The following is a 20,936-nucleotide window of genomic DNA, read 5'->3' as shown; positions in this document are numbered from 1 at the left end:
TTAAGGAGCAGAAGGTATAGCTGCTGTCAAAGTTGAATGATATACATGAGTGAATACTGTAGATGAAATACTACTGCTTATAAAATATTTTTCCATTTTGAACAAATCTGTAAACTACACCTTTGTTTATAAGAAAATGCTTGTAATAGTCACTGTAATATTCAGCTGGGGATAAAAAAATTTGTGAAATAAACACTTTTGAAAAAATTGTGGCTCTTGGTCAAAAATGGGAATGCAAAAAATAACCCCGTTCAATATATGCTTCCATCCAATAAAGACATTTCTAAGTAGTTTATAAACAGAAATTAGGAGAATAATTTTACTTATGACACTGGAGGTTTTAGAAGTTATAACCTGATTTCAGAGGTGCTGAAATATTGGTAGCTAATTAGAAACTCACTGAGTGTGGATTGTTATGGCCCTGAGAGACATTGCAAATGAGTGGAGAAAAGGAGAGGAAAAGCCACCCATTGTGCATGTGTGTAAATCACAGAATCCCAGGATGGTTTGGGTTGGAAGGGACATTAAAGTCCATCCTGTTCCACCCCCTGCCATGGGCAGGGACACCTTCCACTGTCCCAGGCTGCTCCAAGCCCCATCCAGCCTGGCCTGGGACACTGCCAGGGATCCAGGGGCAGCCACAGCTGCTCTGGGCACCCTGGGCCAGGGCCTGCCCACCCTCCCAGCCAGCAATTCCTAATTGCCAAGAGCCCAAAATCTGTGCCTGCCCTCTGGCACTGGGAGCCATTGCCTGGCTGCTGTCCCTGCAGGCCTTGTCCCCAGTCCCTGGGCAGCTCTGCTGGAGCCCCTGGAGGCCCTGGCAGGGGCTCTGAGGTGTCCCTGGAGCTTCTCTTGTGCAGCTGAGCAGCCCCAGCTGTGCCAGGCTGGCTCCAGAGCAGAGGGGCTCCAGCCCTGGCAGCAGCTCCGTGGCCTCCTCTGCACTGGCTGCAGCAGCTCCAGCTCCTTGTGCTGCTGGAGCCAGGGCTGGGGCAGCTCTGCAGGTGGGCTCTCACCTGAGCCCAGGGGCACAGGGGCAGGATCCCTTCCCTTGGCCCTAAATGAGACTTCGATGAGAGAATTCAATGGCAAAGGAAGAAAATACAGCAAAACCCCTGGCTCTTTTTAAAGACAATGTTGTAAGTTCACTGATTTATAGATTTATTAAATCATTGGAATTATGGAGAAGGTACTTGAGAGATTATTTTAAATGAAAAATAGGAGTCTTCACAGGATGACATTTTTTTCTTCTATAAAATTTACAGAACTTTAAATGTGTCCCTGAAGACATACGGCAATTTTTATTTGTACACAAAATATTTTCACTGCCTTCCCTGTCTTCTGCCTGACAGCCGGGATGGGAATTAGGGGCAGCGGTGGGTCAGCCACGGATTGTGCACGAATTCAGGGGTGCGACCCTCCACATCCCCCTCAGGGAGGTTTATAGATATCAGCTGCGCCAGGGCAGGCGCAGGTTGGACATCAGCAGGAATTTCCCCATGGAAAGGGAGGCCAGGAATTGGAACTGCCCAGGGAGATGTTGGAGTGCCCATCCCTGGAGGTGTCCAAGGAAGGCCTGGACGTGGCACTGAGTGCTCTGGGCTGGGTGACAAGGTGGGGATCGGGTGACAAGTAGGACTCGATGATCTCGGAGGTGCTTTCCAACGGAAGGGATCCCATGATTATCTGCAATTAACCGTAACATGCTATAATCACCTGTGAGGCGGGCGGCGGGGGAGCCTCTCCCCTCAGTCATCACCGCCCGCTTCCCCTGCCGCCGATTCGCCAAAACCGCACGGAAAAAATCGAACCAAACAGAAGCAAAGTATAAAAAACAAACAACCAAAATTTTCCCCCACATTTAAAATAAATTTATCAAACAACTAAAATTACGCGTAGAAAATAACTTCAAGTGAACTGCTCGCCGGCCGTGCCCGGCCGCCCCTTCCGCCCTGAGCGTGGCGAATGTGCGGGGCCGGCGGGCGGGCGCGGCAGTCGGGCGGGCCATGGCGCTGCTGAGGGGTGAGGATCCGGTCCCCCCGCGGATCCCTGGCTCCCTGAGGGGCTCCGGGCGGACCCTGAGGGCGGGAGGTCACGGCTTGGACGCTGTAGGGGCCCCCAAAGCGAGGCAGGTGGTGGGGCCGGGAGGAATTACAAAGTAGAGCCCCCGAGAGCCATTCCCGTGCCTCCGGGGGATCTCTCTCACCGCTGTCCCGTCCGTGCCTGCTCGGCCAGAGAGCTGGAAGTAATTAGGAACTTCCCAAAAACACCGGGCTGCATGGGGTCAGAGGGTGGGAATGATCGCCGTAGAGTGGGGAGGGGGCTCAGAGGGTGGGAGTAGGGTTCAGATAGTGGGAATGTGGTCAGGGGGTGGGAATGGGGGTCAGGGGAAGGGAAATGGGGTTCAGAGAGGGAATGTGGTCAGGGGCTAGGAATAGTGTTCAGAGGGTGGGAATGGGGAGCACAGGGTGGGGAGGGGGTGAAGAAGGTGAGGAGGGGGTCAGACAGTGTCAGTCATAGTGTTCAGTCATAGTGTTCTGTGTTCAGCACTGTTTTCTGCCGTAATTCAGTGTTTGGCTCCCTGCGTGCTCGACTCAGCTGTGCTGCAAACAAACGCAAAGCAAGGTGTGCGTGTCTGTCATGTAACTGGGAATTTGACTTGTATGGCAGGAGCAATTTCTCCGTGGAAAGGGCTGTCCAGCCCTGGCGCAGCTGCCCAGGGCCGTGGTGGAGTCCCCAGCCCTGGAGGGACTTGAAAGTCATGTGGATGTGGCCTTGGGAGTGCTGGGGAATGGCTGGACTCCATGGTCTTAGAGGTCTTTTACAACTCAGATGATTCTGTAATTCTGTGATTCTCTGTTTATGCGCAGTGACTAAGTGACACCTGAACTGTCAGTGACAGGGAGTTTGTCACATCCAGGCCCTGCCTGTGTTAGCCCTGCTAGTGCAGGATAAACTCCTTAAGGTGCCACAGCTCCTGGAAGTGTTTGATAAACAGTTCAGGTGCAAAGAACTGATTTACACTCTGCATTGTTTAAATTCTGTGACTCTTAAAAATGAGGTACATACACCTTTTAAGACCTGTTCTTGTATGAAAACAAAATTGAAATTTATTGCAATAGGGCTTTTTATCTATTTGATAGCACTTTGCTACTTGACAGACTGTACTTAAATAGTAACATACATGTCAGTCATGGTGTGAGATTGCAGTGCTAAGGCCTGTGTAGTCAGCATTGTGTTAATTCTGATGGTTTTGCTGAGCTGGATAGCACAGAGGGCACCTTGCCATAATAGTTTGATTTTGGTTTTCTGTGCCCGTTAGCAGGATTTTCTCTTATCTCAACCCACAACATTTTCATATTTCTTGCTTCTCAACTTTCTTTTTTATGTTATTGGTTGTTTTCTAGGCTTTCAGAATGTGATCTGGTGAAGAATTTATTTTCGTACCAAGTGCATTTGAGATATGTTGGAGGATCAAGTAGTGTTTCAGTTCCCTATTTGGCAGCAAGTGATTAAGAAAACCAGTTTAAAAAATGTCTCAAATGTAGTGTTTGGTAAGGATTCAGAGTGATCTTGGCTTTCTTTCCCCAAAAGTTGTCACATTTCTATGCATTTGGTGCTATTGTGCTCTTAGACAATGTTTATCACCTTGGAAAGTTGCAGAGACTCTGGAATCTTTCTCTGGTAATGCAGGGCAGAACTAATTGATGGGAATTTAGGAAGAGTTGTCGAAGGTAAAAGAGTACTTTTACACTCAGGACTTCAGCCACCCCTTGTTGCCTCTCCTGAAATTCTGGGGAGGGAGTAGCATTTGTAGGTGCCTCTCCAGTCGAGCAAAATTTGGCAGGCTCTGGAGTTATGTCCCCTAAGGGAGTGTCTGTGTCCAGCCTAATTCAACATAACACAGACTGTGCTGCTGCTCCTTCATCTTCCTCTCGTACTGGTTCCACCCAGTCTTCTCTCTGAATCTTGAGTTATTGTTTTATTGAGCAGGCAGAAGGTGAACTCGGGCACAGGACTGATCCAAGTGAAAATGAGGCCCTCATTTCCTGCTGAGTTGGTGTTCAGCTGCCTCTGTTGTGTGACCTGCCCTGGTTAATTGGCCCCGTGGTGCTGTTGGGAGGTGGGCAGCAGTGAGCAGCCTCCGTGAAAGAGAGAGAGGTGGTATTGATGTGGAAGGAATGTTTAAGGGCAAAGTTCCATCCTCGCCCCTGGACTGCTCGTGAGGCAATGCCGCAGTGGATGTGACTGAACAAATAACGTGGGTGACTGACAAACGGGCCAAGAGGGAGGAGAAGGGGCTCCTTTAGCTTGGTCAGGTCCCCAGGCTGGTCTGCAGCGGGGCTTTGTGATCAGTTAGGGCTGGCACAATTTGGAGGAGGCAGGGAATCAGTGGATGGGAGGAGTGGTGAAGAATGTGAGTATCAAGGCCTGTTTTGCTGCAGGAAAGATATGCCAGGGAGGGAAGGTTTAGATTGGGTATTGGGAAGAAATACTTTCCCATGATGTGAGCCACTGGCACAGGCTTCCCAGAGCAGCTGTGGCTGCCCCTGGATCCCTGGAAGTGTCCAAGGCCAGGCTGGATGGGGCTTGGAATAGCCTGGGACAGTGGAAGGTGTCCTTGCCCATGGCTGGGGGGTGGAACTGGACGATCCTTGAAGTCCCTTCCAACCCAACCCATTCTGTGATATGAGTCTGAGCCTCCTCCCTGCACATTTTAGATCTCTGCACTGTGTTCAGGCCCTTGTCAGTGGGGTGCCTTGACCTTGACCAGTTTGGAATGTCCTTTTCTAGCAGTCATGCAGCCTGGGGTGCAAATACATGTGGGATGGAGAGGCACCCTCTCTGACGAAACAGCCAAGTAACACAGATCAGATGGCCTGAAATCAGTGCTCACAAGCAGCTTAATGAGCAGGCATTTTCATTTGTCTGCGTGGTTACATCTGTGTGTGTCCCTGCAGCGTTCCCTAAAATAGCTGGGTGTTTGATGGGAGCTGTGGAAACAGGGGATGTGAGCGATACGGTTCAACTGGGGGAAAGTTCACAGCCTGCCTCCCACTTGTTTTTCTGCACGTGGGAGCAGGGAGCCAGTGTGACAGGCAGCCAGGAGATGTTTGCTTTGGTTCAGAGGTGGCTTCCCCTGATCTGGAATTTGTTTCATATGCTCCGGGCCCGTGCATTTGTACACAAGTTCTTGCACATGGTCTTCTGCCTAGTAAAAAATGGATTTTTTTCTCAGGAACCAGAAGATTCATGCTAAAGCAGTTTAGGTGGCATATATATATATTTCTGGTGTCAGGGGCATGAATTTTTTGATTAGGGAATGTTTTTCCTCTTAAGCTAAAGTCCTCAAAGTTGAAGTGCATACAAAAAGTGTATGGAGGGGGGGGTGTTGCTTTGGTTTCTTTGTTTTTTTGGTTTTTGGTGGTTTTTTGTTTGGTTGGTTTTTTTGTGGAAACTGTTTCTGCATATAAACCAAAAATCTGCTGATTTTTCTAGGATGAGGGAATGGCCTCTGCTAAAAGCACTGTTCCTTATCTGATTTTTTCACAGGTGTCTACTGCAGGATTTCCTAGATGTTACTGGCATGTTTTAAGTGCATTAGCACTAATTTTTGATGCATGTGGCAGCCTACTCCGACTCCACATCTGTGTCCAACCTTGCTTTGTTGTCAAACCTCACTGTATTTCCAGAATCTTCACAGCTTTTCTTTCTGACTGTTAATTCTTCATGCCTTCCCTGTCTAAAGCACCATTCATTATTTATCTCAAGCTTCCTGTGTTTGTGTTGCCTATACTTAGAAAGTTTCGTGTGAATTTGGGGTGTCACCTGTTGCCCTGTTTTTTTAAGTTCTCCTGAGCCTTCTGATGTTCACATTCTTGCAACGAATTTTCTCACGCATTTGTGGGTTTTTTTTTGTAAATACTTATGTTTCGCATTCTTTTCTGGAGGAGGAGAAATTCGATGGACTGTTGGTTTGTCCAGTGTCATTGGAGAGGTAGCACTGTCATCCTCCAATCCACCGTCACTTTTAAAAATCTATAAATGTTGGGGTCAGAAATTAAACTGCCCTTCTTTTACCCTGGAGATTCCAGTGCCCGCATCATTTCATTTCGTGTCCCGTAGCGACGCTCGCCCACCGGAGGCTGGCTTGTCTCTCCCCTGTGCGCCAGGTGCTTTGCCTCTGGATAATTTGTGCCCCCACTGGGGGGGAGTGTTCACCGTGGGTCATTTCTGCCCCCACTGCAGGTGTGTTCATCGTGGCAGCCAAGCGCACTCCCTTTGGCACTTACGGGGGGCTGCTGAAGGACTTCTCGGCCACCGACCTGACGGAGCATGCTGCTCGAGCCGCGCTGGCCGCGGGCAAGGTGCCCCCCGAGATCGTCGACAGCGTCGTCGTGGGCAACGTCATGCAGGTTGGTGGCCTGCAAAATCCCCTGCTCGGGGGCTGTTTCAGGCACCCTCGGTGTGGCCCTGTAGGCAGCTGCCTCCTCGGGCTGGCAGCCAAAGGGGTGGAAGTGAAAGGGGTCGGTAGCGGTTTGCAGGGTAGTGTTTCTTGCTTGTGCTTGAGGGATGTATCCTGTGTGGTTTGTGGTGCTGTTGGGAGCAAGACTTAGCTTGCTTTTTTTAGTGCCAGAGGTAGTTTAAACCAGGATGAGCTGACCTCCTAAAAGCACATGTCAATTAACTGGTTAGTTGCTAATCCCAGGTATGTTTCCCTTGTTTTAATGGCTTGAGCTGTGTGACTTAGTGATCAGTATTTTTTCACTGACTTGCATAAATCCCTTTCTGTGTCAAGCCTGTAAGTGATTTGAGTCAATTTCTCCTGTGTTTTCCATAGAATTTTTTTTTTGAGTGAACCTGAGTTTCCTTTGAACTGGAAGGATACATGCTTTGATTGGCAGAGACATTTGGACAATCGTGTCTTTTCCAAAGAGGATGCTGTTGTATGCATTGCAGAACTGCAGTTACCCACACATACAAATGAGGATCTTTGTTTTAGGCAAGACAGCAGAGAACATTCTAGTTTTTTGGTTTTTTTTTTTGCTTTGTGTTCTGATTTTCAGCATTACTATTAAGGGTGGGGATTTTTATTTTGCACTGTGTGTTTCAAGGATGCAGAAGAAGCAAGTAGCTGAGAACTTGGAAAATAAGCAAAGAAACAGGTAGTATTCCTTCTTTGGATTTTCAGCCAAAAGAGTGGCTTTAAAATATTCTGTCTCCTACGGCTACTATCTATGCTTCTTTTATTCAGCTTTTCAATTTTGTAAGAGCTGTTTGTGGCCTATGAAAGCATTGCTGCACTCAAATCTCTTGTAGTACTTTCACATAAAAAATAGCCATCTCCTGATAAAGTTTCTTTTTATTTTGAAAGTACATGTTTTTTCCTTTGCATCGTACTTCCCCATCCCAGTAGATTTTTTTTTTTAAATTCTGGTTTATTTATATTGTTTGATTAATTTTAATAAACTGTGAATGTGTGACTTCTTCAAACTCCTTCAGCAGAAGTGGCTTCATTAGGTTTTTTTTTCTGAACTTGCAATAGTATTGCAGCACTGTGCACAGAACTTTGTCTTTATGATACGTTTTAGCTTAGGGCATGTTCCCCAAGAGCATAGATGTTCTCTCTGGTTTTGGGAGGCCTTCCCTTGTTAGTCTGAACAATATTAATTTACCTTAAAATAATTGCAGCTCGCCAGGCAGGATCTGCCCTTGTGTCAGCCTGCTGTGTGGGTGCTGTTTTGAAAATAAAGGATAAGGGAAAAAACCATAAAGTTTCTGACTTAACACACACTTTCTTTAAAATGCATATTAAGACAGTGACACTTTCAGGTCCTGTGGATAGTGTCTTCCTGAGCTCAATCAAAGTTCTTTGGGTGAGGATTTCTGCTGAACATGCACCATCTTCTGTCTGGGATGCAATTACACCATTCTGACTTTTCCATCAAGAGTTTTTTTTTTTTGCTTTCCAAACCAATGAGAGTGTGACAAAACCTCTTTCCTGTTGTGCCTGCAGAGCTCCTCAGATGCCATCTACATTGCAAGACACGTTGGTTTGCGAGTGGGAGTTCCCGTGTCTGTCCCAGCCCTCACTGTCAACAGGCTCTGTGGCTCTGGCTTCCAGTCCATTGCCAATGGCTGTCAGGTACAAAGCTGTATTTCTGTGTCAGCTGTAGCTTTTGTCAGGCCTTTAACGTGTAGAAACATGTCCTTTGTGTTTGGGATGAATCTTCACATGGGTTTTTGATAGAGATTTCTATTGTCTGAGACAGTTTTTTGCAGTTCAGCCACCACAGTGCCAAACTGTGTGGTTGGTTCTTAAAATCCAAGTATTGTAGTAATTTTTAGTTTAATATGAGGAATGCAACAAGTGTTAGCTGGTGAAATGGAGCTCAGCTGTGCTATAGTTGCATCCCACAATCCTGTTTGTATGGACTGGAATTACTGGACTCCAGGAGTCTTTAATCTCTTGATCATTGTTTATATTCTCACCTGGCTAGCTGTGTAAGCAGCAATCTGAGCTTTTTAAGTATGCTTTTGTTCAAAGATCCAAACCTCTCATGGGTTAAGTAGTTTATGATGTCACTTCTTTTAGGACAGAAGAGACTCAACTTCTCTTTGAGGAGTTGGCCAAAACCATTGAGTCAGAGCACAGGGATTTTTATTTCATTTGCTCATACATTGCTTTTATGAATACTTGAACAAGCAGATTGTTGACTGCGTGGGATTTTTTTGGCATTCCTTGGCTAAAGAATTATTTTAGGTCTGATACTCTAGAAGAAAAATATGAAAAATGTAGAGATAAGGTTACATGTTTGCAATAACATCCACCCGACTGTTTTTCCTAGTGCTTTTTGCAGAGGCCATACACATGTTTGTCCACACTGAAAAAATCTGCTGCAGAATGTGACCACTTTTTACTGGAAGTATGGTGTGAGGTCCTTTTCAAAAATGGCATTTCATCAATGCAGCCTGTGCTGCTTAGGTGCTCACTAAGTTTTTAGTAACAGTAGGGAGCATCTCAGCACATATTGCTACACACAAGTTATTAGCTAGGAATCTCAAATGCATATCAAGATGACAGAATTGTGGAACTGTTTGGGTTGTAAGGCACATCAAAGTACACCCAGTTCCACCCCCCTACCATGGGCAGGGACACCTTCCACTATCCCAGGTTGCTCCAAGGCCTGTCCAGCCGGGCCTTGGGCACTTCCAGGGATGGGGCAGCCACAGCTTCCGTGGGGTAATTTAATTTTCTTTCATTCTAGTTCATAAATAACCTCAAAGTCCAACTCAGTGAAGCATTTTAAGGAAGCACTAGTTTTGAATGCTTTGATGGTGCATTTAGGAATTGGGGCTTTTGGGTTTTGTGTGCTTTGCCATTGATGAATTAGTGTGTTTTGGGTACTTATTTGGCAGCTGCCTACCTATTGTCTTCTAAAATTATGTCCCTTTTTTGAATGGTAAGGTCTTACTTCAGGCTTTGAAGTGTAATTTGTGTTCCTTTTGAGAAGAGTGGGAGCTGAAAACCGCAAGCACAACCGTTTGTGAACCAAACCACACAAGCATGCAGATTCCTGATGTCTTTGTTCCTCTGCTCTGTCACATGTGCACACCCATATTCTCTTCTTCCCTCATGGATGCAATCATTCTCTGCTGAAGGGAAGAAAAAGGGATGTGGCATGAAGGAGACAGACCCCCACCATTAACAGAAGGGTAAACCCTTCATCCATGTACACACATGGCTAAGCTTGGATTCATTCTAAGTTTGTTGCTTTGTAGGTGACTACCTCTTCTTTTAAAACAGTTGCTATTCTCTTACTCAAGCAGCCAGCTAAATCCTAGATGTGTTTTGTTTTACTGTGTTGACAGGAAATCTGCCTGAATGAGTCAGAAGTTGTTCTGTGTGGCGGAGCTGAGAGCATGAGCCAGGCTCCTTACGCGGTTCGGAAGGTTCGGTTCGGAACCAGATTAGGAGCAGAACTCAAGGTACTTCCTTTGCTCTGCGAGCAAAGCATTGTTTAGTATCAGGATTATAGGCACCAAACCCTTGCAAGTGAAATTATTGGAGATTAGATCCAGACTTCATAGCTTAAAGCATTTATGTAGTATTCAGACAGTATCGAAACAGTAGGGTCAGGCCATTTGGTGAAGTGTGCCAGTTTTCCAGCTTTTTCAAAACCATTTTTGAGTTCCTGTTCCATGTTAAACATACCAATAAACTCTTGGACACAAAATTTAGTTCGCTTGCTACATTCTGTGCAAGCACTATGTACAAAATGTCTGTGAAGTAGAGGCACATACAGTTTAGACAAGGCTAGTAATGCTGGCAGTAGGTAGAGAGACTGGTAAAGAGCGTGTATACCTCCAAGCTGTGAGCATCTCTCAATTTCAAAGTGGAACCTTGAAGGTAAATCCATTGACAAGTAAGTTATCTTTACATTTTCTTCTGAAGGTAAGTCCCGAGTGAATACTGTGGAAAATGTGCAGCAGGATAAATTGAAAACGTGTCACCACTTACTCAGTAGGTCATAACTGACATCAAAATGCAAAATCAGGATATTTCAGCCCTTTGGATTTTTTTCCCACACCATATTTCCGTTGTGAAGATGGTGAATATGATGTCCTTGATTCTGTTCTTGTGTGGCACAGGTCCTACAGACAGCACCTTCACAAAGTTGCTGATACACCAAGTAGGTGCAACCATATGGTTATGGTGTTCTTACCATAAAGATAACTGAATTACACAGTGACAGGTGAATGAATGGTTTATCTTAAAGAACTTTTCTGCTGACAGAAATAACAAAAGCCATCTGAACTGACTGGGCTTACCTTTATCAGCTTGAGTGAAGATAAACTTGGGTATCTTCTCCCCTGAGATGTTATACCCACAGAAACCTTCGACTCTAGCAAGGGGATTCTACCTGACAGTAGAGAAAGAGCTAAAGAATCAGTAGGCTGTTGTGCCTTCTCACAGTGCCTCCCATTTCCTTCGTGGCAACCAGGAAGTTTGCTCACAGGACTCTAATAAATAATTAATACAGAAGCGAAATATTCTGAAATACTAAAAACCTATTTTTAAAGCTTTCCCCAAGCCTCTTGGGGCCATGTGTGAGTGGAAAGAATTGCACTAGAGTGTAATGGAGATTAATTAGAGTAGCACACAAGAACTTGCACACTGTTTTTCACTGTGTTCATTCTGATAAATCAGTAAATTATCTGTAGGCAACCTGAATTAATTCTACAAAGAGCCATTAGTTTCTAAGAGACTACTGAACAGTTAGAAGCTGTCAATAATAAATACAGTATTGCCATGCTTTCTGATCTCCTCCTTCTGATGTTCCATGCAGCTGGAAGACACGTTGTGGGAAGCCCTAACAGATACACATGTTAAAATCCCTATGGCAGTGACAGCTGAGAACCTGGCTGCAAAATACAGCATCTCCCGGGAGGACTGCGACCGGTACGCGCTCAAAACCCAGCAGAGGTGCAAGGCTGGTGAGTGAGTCGGGCAGGGGAAGCGTTTATGTGACACCAGTTTCAAGTCTAGTCAGTTTTTAGCGTTGATTCAAAGCGTTCTAAGGGTTTCTCTGGCTCTTGGTGCTCTTGTCCTTCTGTTTGCATGCTGTAGTTTGTGATTTTGCTGGCCCCATGGTACAAATGACGCGCTCTTAGGGGGGTTGACTTTGACAGTATGCTGCGTGAGGGGTTGCACCTCTCAGAAGGTTTAGTGGGAGCCCCTTTCCACTGCCTTCCTGTGCCTTCCTCAGGGACATTCCTTAGCTGTTGAGGCAGCAAACACCACTGGCCAGTCACAGGTCAGCTCCTGCCTGAGTAGGATTCATGTTGGTGAATGTCATTTGCTGGTGCCTCTCTGGTGGGATGCAGCATTGTCCCAGGCATGCCTGACTGCACTCTTTTCTTTCCTCTACACGGCAGAACAGTTTTCCAAAGTGACCCACATCCTCCTTGTGTGCCAGCATGTGCTGTAATTCATCTAAATCCTTCTGCTTTCTTTTGCAAATTGAATGTTGTTCTTGAATGCTTGAACAGTCATGGAGCACATGGAAGCTGAAGAGGGGATATTTGTTTAGGAGCTGTGTTTTAAACTGTTCTCTGGGAGCTTTACATGCCCAAAACCATAATTTAGAGGCATTCAGCTCTGGGCCTGCAAGGTAAGGAGAACATGGAGCTGCTGCAGCCAGTGCAGAGGAGGCCACGGAGCTGCTGCCAGGGCTGGAGCCCCTCTGCTCTGGAGCCAGCCTGGCACAGCTGGGGCTGCTCAGCTGCACAAGAGAAGGCTCCAGGGACACCTCAGAGCCCCTGCCAGGGCCTCCAGGGGCTCCAGCAGAGCTGCCCAGGGACTGGGGACAAGGCCTGCAGGGACAGCAGCCAGGCAATGGCTCCCAGGGCCAGAGGGCAGGCACAGATTTTGGGCTCTTGGCAATTAGGAATTGCTGGCTGGGAGGGTGGGCAGGCCCTGGCCCAGGGTGCCCAGAGCAGCTGTGGCTGCCCCTGGATCCCTGGCAGTGTCAAAGGCCAGGCTGGATGGGGCTTGGAGCAGCCTGGGACAGTGGAAGGCATCCCTGCCCATGGCAGGGGGTTGGATCAAGGTGGACTTTAATGTCCCTTCCAACCCAAACCATCCCAGGTTTCTGTGACTCAGTTACTGTGAAGTTCAGGCCAAAATCCAGTAGAATGTGCAGTGGCCATCCTGGGACTCAACATGCATTGGAGACCAAAGGTGAACATAAGAAGGAAAAATCTAAGCATGATTTTCTATTCTAATGATGGTGCATTTTAACAGCTGCACTCTCAAAGGAAGATTTTGTATTTTTTCTAATGGATATAGAAGTGCTTTTTGTAACTTTTCCTCATCATTTGTTGCCCTTTCTGCTTGTTTCTCTTGTTACCTAACTCCTGTTACCTAACTGGAGCCTTTGCTAGAAACTGTGTTTCTTGTTTCCTAAGATTTTACCTTGCTGGTTTTATTTCTGCCTGTAGGACCAGGTCATCTTATCCCACAGTAAAGAGAGAACCCTGTGTATAATCAGGAAAGAAAAAGGTTTTGAGGCATTTATTGAGAAGCCCAGAGGTAGCTAAACAACATCAGATCTGACGATTTCAGTGTCTCAGTTTTAAATCTCTGTCTCATGTTATATTCGGCAGTCTGGCCAGATGCTTTTTTGGGCATCTTAGATACCTGCAATGACTTGAATTGTTTTAGGTTGTTTAGGCAGCTGAATCCCATTCTGAGATCTTAGCTTGACAGTGAGAGCCTTTGGAGGATCACCTTGAGCAGGATTTTGATTGATGTACAGTATCTTATCAACAGAAACAATGCGGCTCAAGAGGTTTTCTGCTCATTCCTCTCTGAGTGAGATTTACATCTTGGCCATCTGAGAAATGACAGGGCTGTAAAATGAAGCAGCAGTAAAGGGGAATATATACTAAAAATAAACCTAGTGGTTTACACAAAAAAACCAAACCAGAAGGAGTTTAGCTGTTTAAACCTGAAATAAAGTTTCAGTATTTGAGGCTTTCTTTGGAGAAATTTGACAGTGTGCTTGTATAATTTTTGCCCAACTTCCTAAAATAACAAAAACCACAAAAAAAACCCCAACAATAAATAAGCAAAATAAAGCATAAATATTGGTGTCCCTGAACTTTTGGTTCAAATAGATCAAGAAGTGTGCACATGAAAATGTGATTGTTGGTCATGCTGGGCAATCATCTTGATGTTTTTATCAGGTCCTTTTTATTTTCCTTTTTGTGGTTGCAGCTAATGACGCTGGCTACTTTAAGGCTGAGATGGCACCAATTGAGGTGAAGACAAAAAAGGGTAAAGAAAGCATGCAAAAGGACGAGCACCCCAAACCCCAGACCACCATGGAACAGCTGACAAAACTCCCATGTGTCTTTAAAAAGGATGGAACGGTCACGGCTGGGAATGCTTCAGTGAGTACATCAGACCCTTGGGTTGGGCACGTGTCCCCTCTGTGGTTCTCCAAATTTATTGCCACTGTTTTTATCTCTCACCGAGTTGGCTCTCAGTGGTGTCTCCTGACAAAAATGACTTCTAATTCTGCAGCTGAATGCCCCAGCTGACTCTCCCAGCCTTGTGCCAGGTGATCCTGGCAGGTGCCAGGGGTTCCTTCAGTCAGCTCCTAAATCCTAAATTTGATTCTACAGGTTGCCACTGATACTGCAGTGAGGCATTGGCATTTCCTCATCAGCCTTGAGTTTGCAGTTTGTGGCTGCAGTGGCTGTGTACCCACTCTCCTTTTTTTGGGGGGGGCAGTGGTAACTGAACTGCTTTCCTTAAACCTACATTTTTTTAGTGGGCATACTGCTGCTGTTCATCTTTGTACCACAGCTACTGTCCTCTCTCCCCACATTTTGCTTTTACCCAGAATATACTCAGTGCTTAGCAGCATGTCATTATGGACTGTTCCTCTCACAGTCATTATCTTAATTAATTGATTAAAGTTCTTTGGGCCAGATGGAGTGCTGTGATCATACAGTCTGAATTCATGCCTAAAATAGATCACAGCCACAGTAAGTGTGGGTGTCTGTAAAGTATCTTTTATAATTAATAGCACATATATTATCAATTATTAATAGTGTTCTTGCAAGTCAGCAGAATCATATTTCCAATGCAGGGAAGACTTATTTTTCTTTTCTAACACATTGGAATTCATGAAACATTTATCTATATTTAACTATCTTTCCCCATCCTCAGAAGAGTGATTTGTTTTTGGTTGTTTTGAAGAAACATTGTTCATTGTTAATTAGGGTACCTTAGACTCAAGCCCCTTTTGGGGGTTAAAGAGTGTGAGGATTTTTTTGTTTCTTTGTATTTTCTTGCTAAAAATGCTTCTCTCTTACTGCAAGGGTGTGTGTGATGGAGCTGGTGCAGTCATCATTGCCAGTGAATCAGCACTTAAAAAGCACAGTCTCACTCCTCTGGCAAGAGTAGTAGCTTATCACTCAGCTGGCTGTGACCCTTCCATCATGGGCATTGGTAAGTTGCAGTAAAGCACATCATTTTATGGCATCAAACAGTATCAAAATGTTCTTGTCATGGGCATCCTAAAGGAAAGAAATGTGCTCAGTCTGGTGGCTCTGAAGGTGTTTGTGTGTCCTGTTGTCCATCCTGCTGTGTCAGTCCATCCCTGTTGTGCAGAGGGACAGATTTGCTCCTCAGTTTGGCTGGAAGGGTGTGTGCAGTGTCTGATCCACAGTAATAGCACCAGCATAGTCCCCCAGGCTCTTCTTTTTTACTGTCTCTTTTAGTCAAGAAAACAAACACTCATACATTTTTTAAAAACCATTTTCTTCTTAAATTCACTTTCATTTGCTGTGAGCTCTAAATCCCTTGATAAAATGTGTAACTATGAGTTTGCCTGCCTCACCTCTTGCTGATGGAGGAGTGTAACCTTCCAGCAGTTTCAGTGGCTCAATCTGCTTGGATCCCAAGATATGCATCTGTTCATGTGTTACTTGGAAAACCAAAAACCTTTTCTTGGTTGCTTTGGCCCCATATTTTCTGTTTCCTCATTAGGTATTTTCTGTTTCCTCTCTTAGTGCAAACAGTCCCTCAAAGCCAATCCAGACACCACAGGATTTTTCCCTTCGCTTTAGTTTGCAGACAGCATTGTATCCCAGCATTGCTTTTCCTCTCTGTGTTCTGTTCAGAGGAGCTGTTGTTGGCAGGTTCTGTGTGTCAGTAGAAATGCAAATGAGGCATTGTCAGATTTGTTTTCCTGCTCAGACTGTCTGACTGACACAGCCTTCAAAGCAAACGTGGAGGGAGGGTTTTCTTTGCTGGACTTGGTGCTGGCATTGTGCTTCCTAGACCAGCCTGTTCTGTCTAGTTCAGGCAGTTCTAGCTTGTTTAAAAACTTCATAAATCATATGGAGGATCACTTAGTATCCCATCCCAACTCCTTCACACCACAGCTTGTCCCCAGCAGCTCAAAGAGATCAGATGAGGACATGACGCCAGCAGATCTGACAAACAGGAGCTCAGTCTTAGCCACTGTCCTTTCACATACTGATAGCAGGTCCTGTCTCACAGTGTTGAGTGAGAGAATCCATTGTTTTAAAAAGAGAGGGGGAAAAGTTTACTCGGCTGTCATTAGGGGTCTTTGTGTTGTCTACATGAGACCCTCCCATTACTCTCATGCGTAACAGGCATACTAAAATCCTTCCCTAATAAGATGCACTTAGTCTGGTGTTATGCTGCCTGGGGCTCCCTGAAACTCCACTGAGCTCTGAACTGGGCCCTTACTTCTTTTAATTTTTCTGTCTCTTTGATAATTTACTTATTTTTATGTATTTATTCTTTGAGGTATGTGCTTTCAACACCATTTTTGGCGGTGCGATAGCATTTAGGATTGTTGGTGTTTTAGAATTGAATGATCAGCCACCACCCAACATCTCAGTATTTTTCTCCTACAAGCACATACCTGATTAACCCTTCCAAATTCTCTTTGAGTGTTTGTTTCCTTAGGTAGCTGTATTTGAGATTTATTTCCCTTAGTAGTTTATATTAGGTTATAGAAGGCAGCTTTCTTGCAGAGGACAGTGTTGTTGCCAAACTCTTAATAGTCTGAAACCCAAAATCTTACTTTCTTCAGTTGTCCAAGACCTGAGTCTGAGAGAGCATTTAATTGTTTGGAATAAACTAATTAAATGTTTTTTACTAGAAGATTTTCAGATATATTAAGAACACCAAAACAACAATACCCATATCTAAGCACGTGACCAGCAAACTCTAGAGCAGCCTGTATTTTTCTTATTTTGTTTACCTGGAGGCTGCAGGTAAACATAAGGAGGAAAAAATAAATGGAACCAAGAGTACAGGGAAGGAGAATGCCTCAAAACCATTGTGAAGTTGTTTTTTTTTTTACCTGGGAACTGTCACTTCTCTTGACTCAAAAGCTCTGTGTGCAGCAGTCATGACACTCTCAGCTTTCCCTGGCTGTTGGCAAGAAGACCAAGTAGTTTTGAGATTTAGGAGCACTCTTACCACCTAATAAAGCAGGTTAGTGACATATCCAGAACTGATTATCTGCACAGAGGCTCGTGGGAGGGGTTCTCATGAGGCTTTATGAATTTATCCTATGTAAAAACAAGTTTTTAATACTTAATTTAATATTTTTTTAAATTTAACTGACTGCATATGATTTCCAAACAGGCCCTGTACCTGCAATTACAGAGGTTTTGAAGAAGGCAGGACTGACCCTGAAGGATATGGATTTGGTAGAGGTGAGATGTTTTTACAGGAACAGTGATTTTACCCCTGATCTTTTTAGCAGAAGGATTCCACTCATGCCATGTAGGTGTTCTTGCCTGTCAGGAGCCTGCCTGACCTCTGTCCATCCAGTTTCTGCTGCACAGTCACTACAAAAATCCCAGGCACGTGGAAACTGGAAATGGTGTGATCACATTCCGTGGAACAAAAATATCCTCATGTGACATGACGGTTTACTCCTTTGGCTGGACTGCTCATGTTTTTAATTGGTGATACATGTGAACAGGGCCTTTTTCTGTCAGAGCAGCAGGCTCTTCATGGACCCACTGTCTCAGAGCATACTGTATTATTTTTTTAGAAAATACACCTCATACTTGCATAGTCTTTAAATTTAGTTGGGTTGAATTGACACATGACTGTTGGCTGAGCATGCTGTTATAGACACAGCATTTAATGTTTCTCCCAAAAGGACCTGGAGGACCAGTTCACCTTGTTTATTCTTGTTTGCACACATACTGCTGAAAGCTGGTGTTACAGTTCTGTCCTTTCTCTGGTGCTTTAGGTAAATGAGGCATTTGCACCTCAGTATCTGGCTGTGGAAAAGGTGTTGGGTCTTGACCCTGAGAAAACCAACGTCAACGGAGGTGCCATTGCCATTGGCCACCCCCTGGGGGCCTCGGGCTCACGGATCACAGCTCACCTGGTGCATGAGTTAAGGTAGGAACACAGCAGCTGCTCAGCGTGGGTGCACTGCTGGTGGGTGGATTTATGCCTGCTGACATTTTGGGCATGGATACCATGTGACTGAACTCTTCTGGTCAGCCAGCCTAAAACTCTCCTGGCTGGAATGGGCCACTTTCTGTATGAGTTTGCCACCTCTGTGCTGCAGGGCAGGTCCTGCTCTTGCCTCACATCCCATCCTGTTGTCATGACAGCATTCACTAGTTCACCCAGATCTGATCCAAGCCCACAGGAGCCTGTGGGAAGGTTTGCTTTTTTTTGAAATGGCCTTTGAGTAGAGTCTGTTCTCTTTTTAACATGGGGCATTTCATAGAATCATGGAGTCCTAGGGACAGCTTCCACTATCCCAGGTGGCTCCAAGCCCCATCTGGCCTGGCCTTGAACACTACTGGGGATGGAACAGCCACAGCTGCTCTGGGCACCCTGTGCCAGGGCCTCATCATCCTTACAGCCAGGAATTCCTTCCCAATATCCCATCTGTCCCTGTCCTCTGGCTGTGGAAGCCATTCCCCCTTGCTCTTTCCCTCCAAGCCCTTGTGTGAAGTCCCTCTCCGGTCCTTTAGCTACTTGAAAGGGATGCTTTAAAAGACTTTGTTGTCACCTTCTCTCTCTTTTAGCCCATTTTCAGAAAATCTGGTTTTTTTGGCTTGCTTAATATGCTTAGCACCATTTTAATTCCCCCCTCAGGGTGGAGATCACTGTGTCTCTTTGCTTGTACTTGCAACACTGTCTTAGTGCTCAGCCATGAAACTTCAGATCATTTGCACCTTGCAGAAATCTGTTTCTTGGAGTGTGGTTGTAGGAAACCTAGCATTTAAAAACTACCTCAGCAGGTAGTTTAAAAACTACTCCAGAAATTTTCAGGTGGGGTCTAGTGGAAGAAGTTTGTGCCTCTGGCAGGGGCTGGAACCAGATGATGTCTAAAGTCATTGTTGAGAAATATTTCAACAGCACTTTGAGACTTCATGCTATTTTACTAGAAAAATAACAGCATAGACATTCTAAAACATCATTCTCAATGACACCCAGTTGGCAGCTGGTTTCCTCTCATAAAATCAGGACAGGAGCTGCTGATTTTATGAGAGGAAACCAGCTGCAGTAACCTGCAGTAACCGATCCCCCCTGTTTTTGTTTCTGAGCAGGCGCCGCGGTGGGAAGTACGCGGTTGGGTCAGCGTGCATCGGCGGAGGGCAGGGCATTGCTGTGCTCATTGAGAACACAGCCTGAGGCCTCCTGGGCACTGCAGCCTGGCATGAGCTGCTGATCCCCCGAGAAACCTGCCTCCTCTGACAGCAGAGCATCGCTGCCTGCCTTGCTTGCAAGGTAAAGGAACGACTGAGAAGTCAGAATTCTGAACAAAAGAGATTCATTGATGTCTTTCTAACTAAAGGAAGTGCAGCATCAATATAATTTCACACTGATGAAGTATTTTCTGAAAGCCTCTTTTCAATCAATGTATTTCTGTAGGCAAAATTATTTTCATTTCCTGAGGAAATTGCCTGTCAAACTTTCACCCAACCTGCCTTAAAATAGCAGTCAGTGCAGCTTTTTAAGCAAGTATTGCTTAAACTTATTTCAGCTACTGACACTGTCTGGTACATGTGCCTCTTCTATTATCAGGAAATGTGAAAATGTAATCAGAGACTTTCTGAAGTATATATTGATTGTAGATTGATGGCAATTAACCTGTACCCTGCTGTTCTGCAAGGGAAAAGAACAGAAGCTGAAATTTTCATTGTGCCTCCCAAAAGAATAATAAATATAACACACAAAGAAAAAAGGCTTGGTGTTCTGTTTGTTAGTTTATTTTAAAAGTAAATCAGTGTGAGAATTGTTAGTTTTGGGAAATCAGTGTTGGGTTTTGGAGAGAGTGTTTCTTCTGGTTGAGGAATGACTGGTGTTTATTAGGTAGTTTCTAGAGAACTCCAGCAAATCCGCCAGCCCCCTGAGAAGGGGCACGTTCACTGCACGTACTCAGGATTTCTTTCTTAAAATTCCTCTGCTAGTACCACCCATATTTCTTGGGTCTGTTGGTGTGGGGCTGTTCTTGGCCAGTTTGGGAGGTGCAGCTCTGAGGAAGCTGCCTCAGAGGCAGTGGAGTTGGAGTTATGAATCATTTGACAGAGCCAGCATCACATTGGGGTGAAGTGAAGTCTTTGTGCTCACTGGAGTCCTCCAGGCTGCTGTGAGCAGCTTGCAGCTTGCTCTGATGTGCACGTGGTACTCACTGCAGAGAGCCCTGCCAGAGACAGCACACACCTCTCCATAGCACTGGAACAGCAGCAGAGACTTCAGCCTTTACTCCTTCTCATCCTCTGTCAAATATTCCTTACCTACAACAGCTTCTTGCCACTCTGCTGGCATGGGAGGATTGTGAAAGCCACTCAAACCTGTCTGCCTAGCCTAGCAGGAAATTCAGGTCAAGGCAAGTGTTACTACAGCTGGTGGATAACAATTGAAGTATGCTGATCACCTTCCCAGGGGTTTTCATGGGTGCAGTGACTCTAAAAACTGTAGATATTTAGCACTGTTTATATGGATTGAAAAAATCTCCAACCAACCAAGCTGCTGTAGGGCAGCAAACCAGATATTTATCTAATACTGTATCTGTTTTCCTCTTTCTACTCTTATCGTGGTAGATTGGGATTACTGGGATTTCACTGCTCAGAAAACATTTGCCACATGGATTTTGCCACATCTTTTGCAGGAGGATTTTTATTTAATTACCAATAGTGCTTTCTGTAATAACCAATAACTAATTCCCTGTTTCTTGTTAGAATTGTAGAAGCATGGAATAATCTGAGCTGGATCCCCCAAGGATCCCCCAGTCCAGCTCCTGCCCTGCGCAGACCCCCAGCAATCCCACCCTGAGCATCCCTGGCAGTGCTGTCCAAAGGCTCCTGGAGCTCTGGCAGCCTCGGGGCCGTGCCCATTCCCT

General features: G+C 45.3%; 1 protein-coding gene across 1 annotated transcript; it reads left to right on the top strand.

Moving 5' to 3' along the window:
- The first annotated feature begins 1,947 nt into the window (after nt 1-1,947).
- ACAA2 (acetyl-CoA acyltransferase 2) lies at nt 1,948-19,778 on the top strand. Its single transcript, XM_071425866.1, has 10 exons — nt 1,948-2,019; nt 6,247-6,413; nt 8,015-8,143; nt 9,871-9,987; nt 11,349-11,496; nt 13,781-13,956; nt 14,893-15,022; nt 17,201-17,271; nt 17,820-17,974; nt 19,141-19,778. The coding sequence occupies exons 1-10, from the start codon at nt 2,004-2,006 to the stop codon at nt 19,223-19,225; spliced, it is 1,194 nt and encodes a 397-aa protein (XP_071281967.1). The 5' UTR covers nt 1,948-2,003; the 3' UTR covers nt 19,226-19,778.
- Nucleotides 19,779-20,936: the final 1,158 nt, after the last annotated feature.

The sequence above is a fragment of the Agelaius tricolor genome, unplaced genomic scaffold, assembly GCF_023055355.1.
Source record: "Agelaius tricolor isolate 1412-34295 unplaced genomic scaffold, bAgeTri1.0.p SCAF_4, whole genome shotgun sequence".
NCBI lineage: Eukaryota > Metazoa > Chordata > Aves > Passeriformes > Icteridae > Agelaius > Agelaius tricolor.
Note: the sequence above shows the minus strand (reverse complement) of the source record. Positions and strands in the feature narration are given on the sequence as shown.

What these genes read in the sequence shown, in the direction of transcription:
- ACAA2 (XM_071425866.1), top strand. An exon ending in CCATTGCCAATGGCTGTCAG is followed by an intron (nt 8,144 to 9,870) that starts GTACAAAGCTGT and finishes CTGTGTTGACAG; the next exon opens with GAAATCTGCCTGAATGAGTC. An exon ending in TCACGGCTGGGAATGCTTCA is followed by an intron (nt 13,957 to 14,892) that starts GTGAGTACATCA and finishes TCTTACTGCAAG; the next exon opens with GGTGTGTGTGATGGAGCTGG.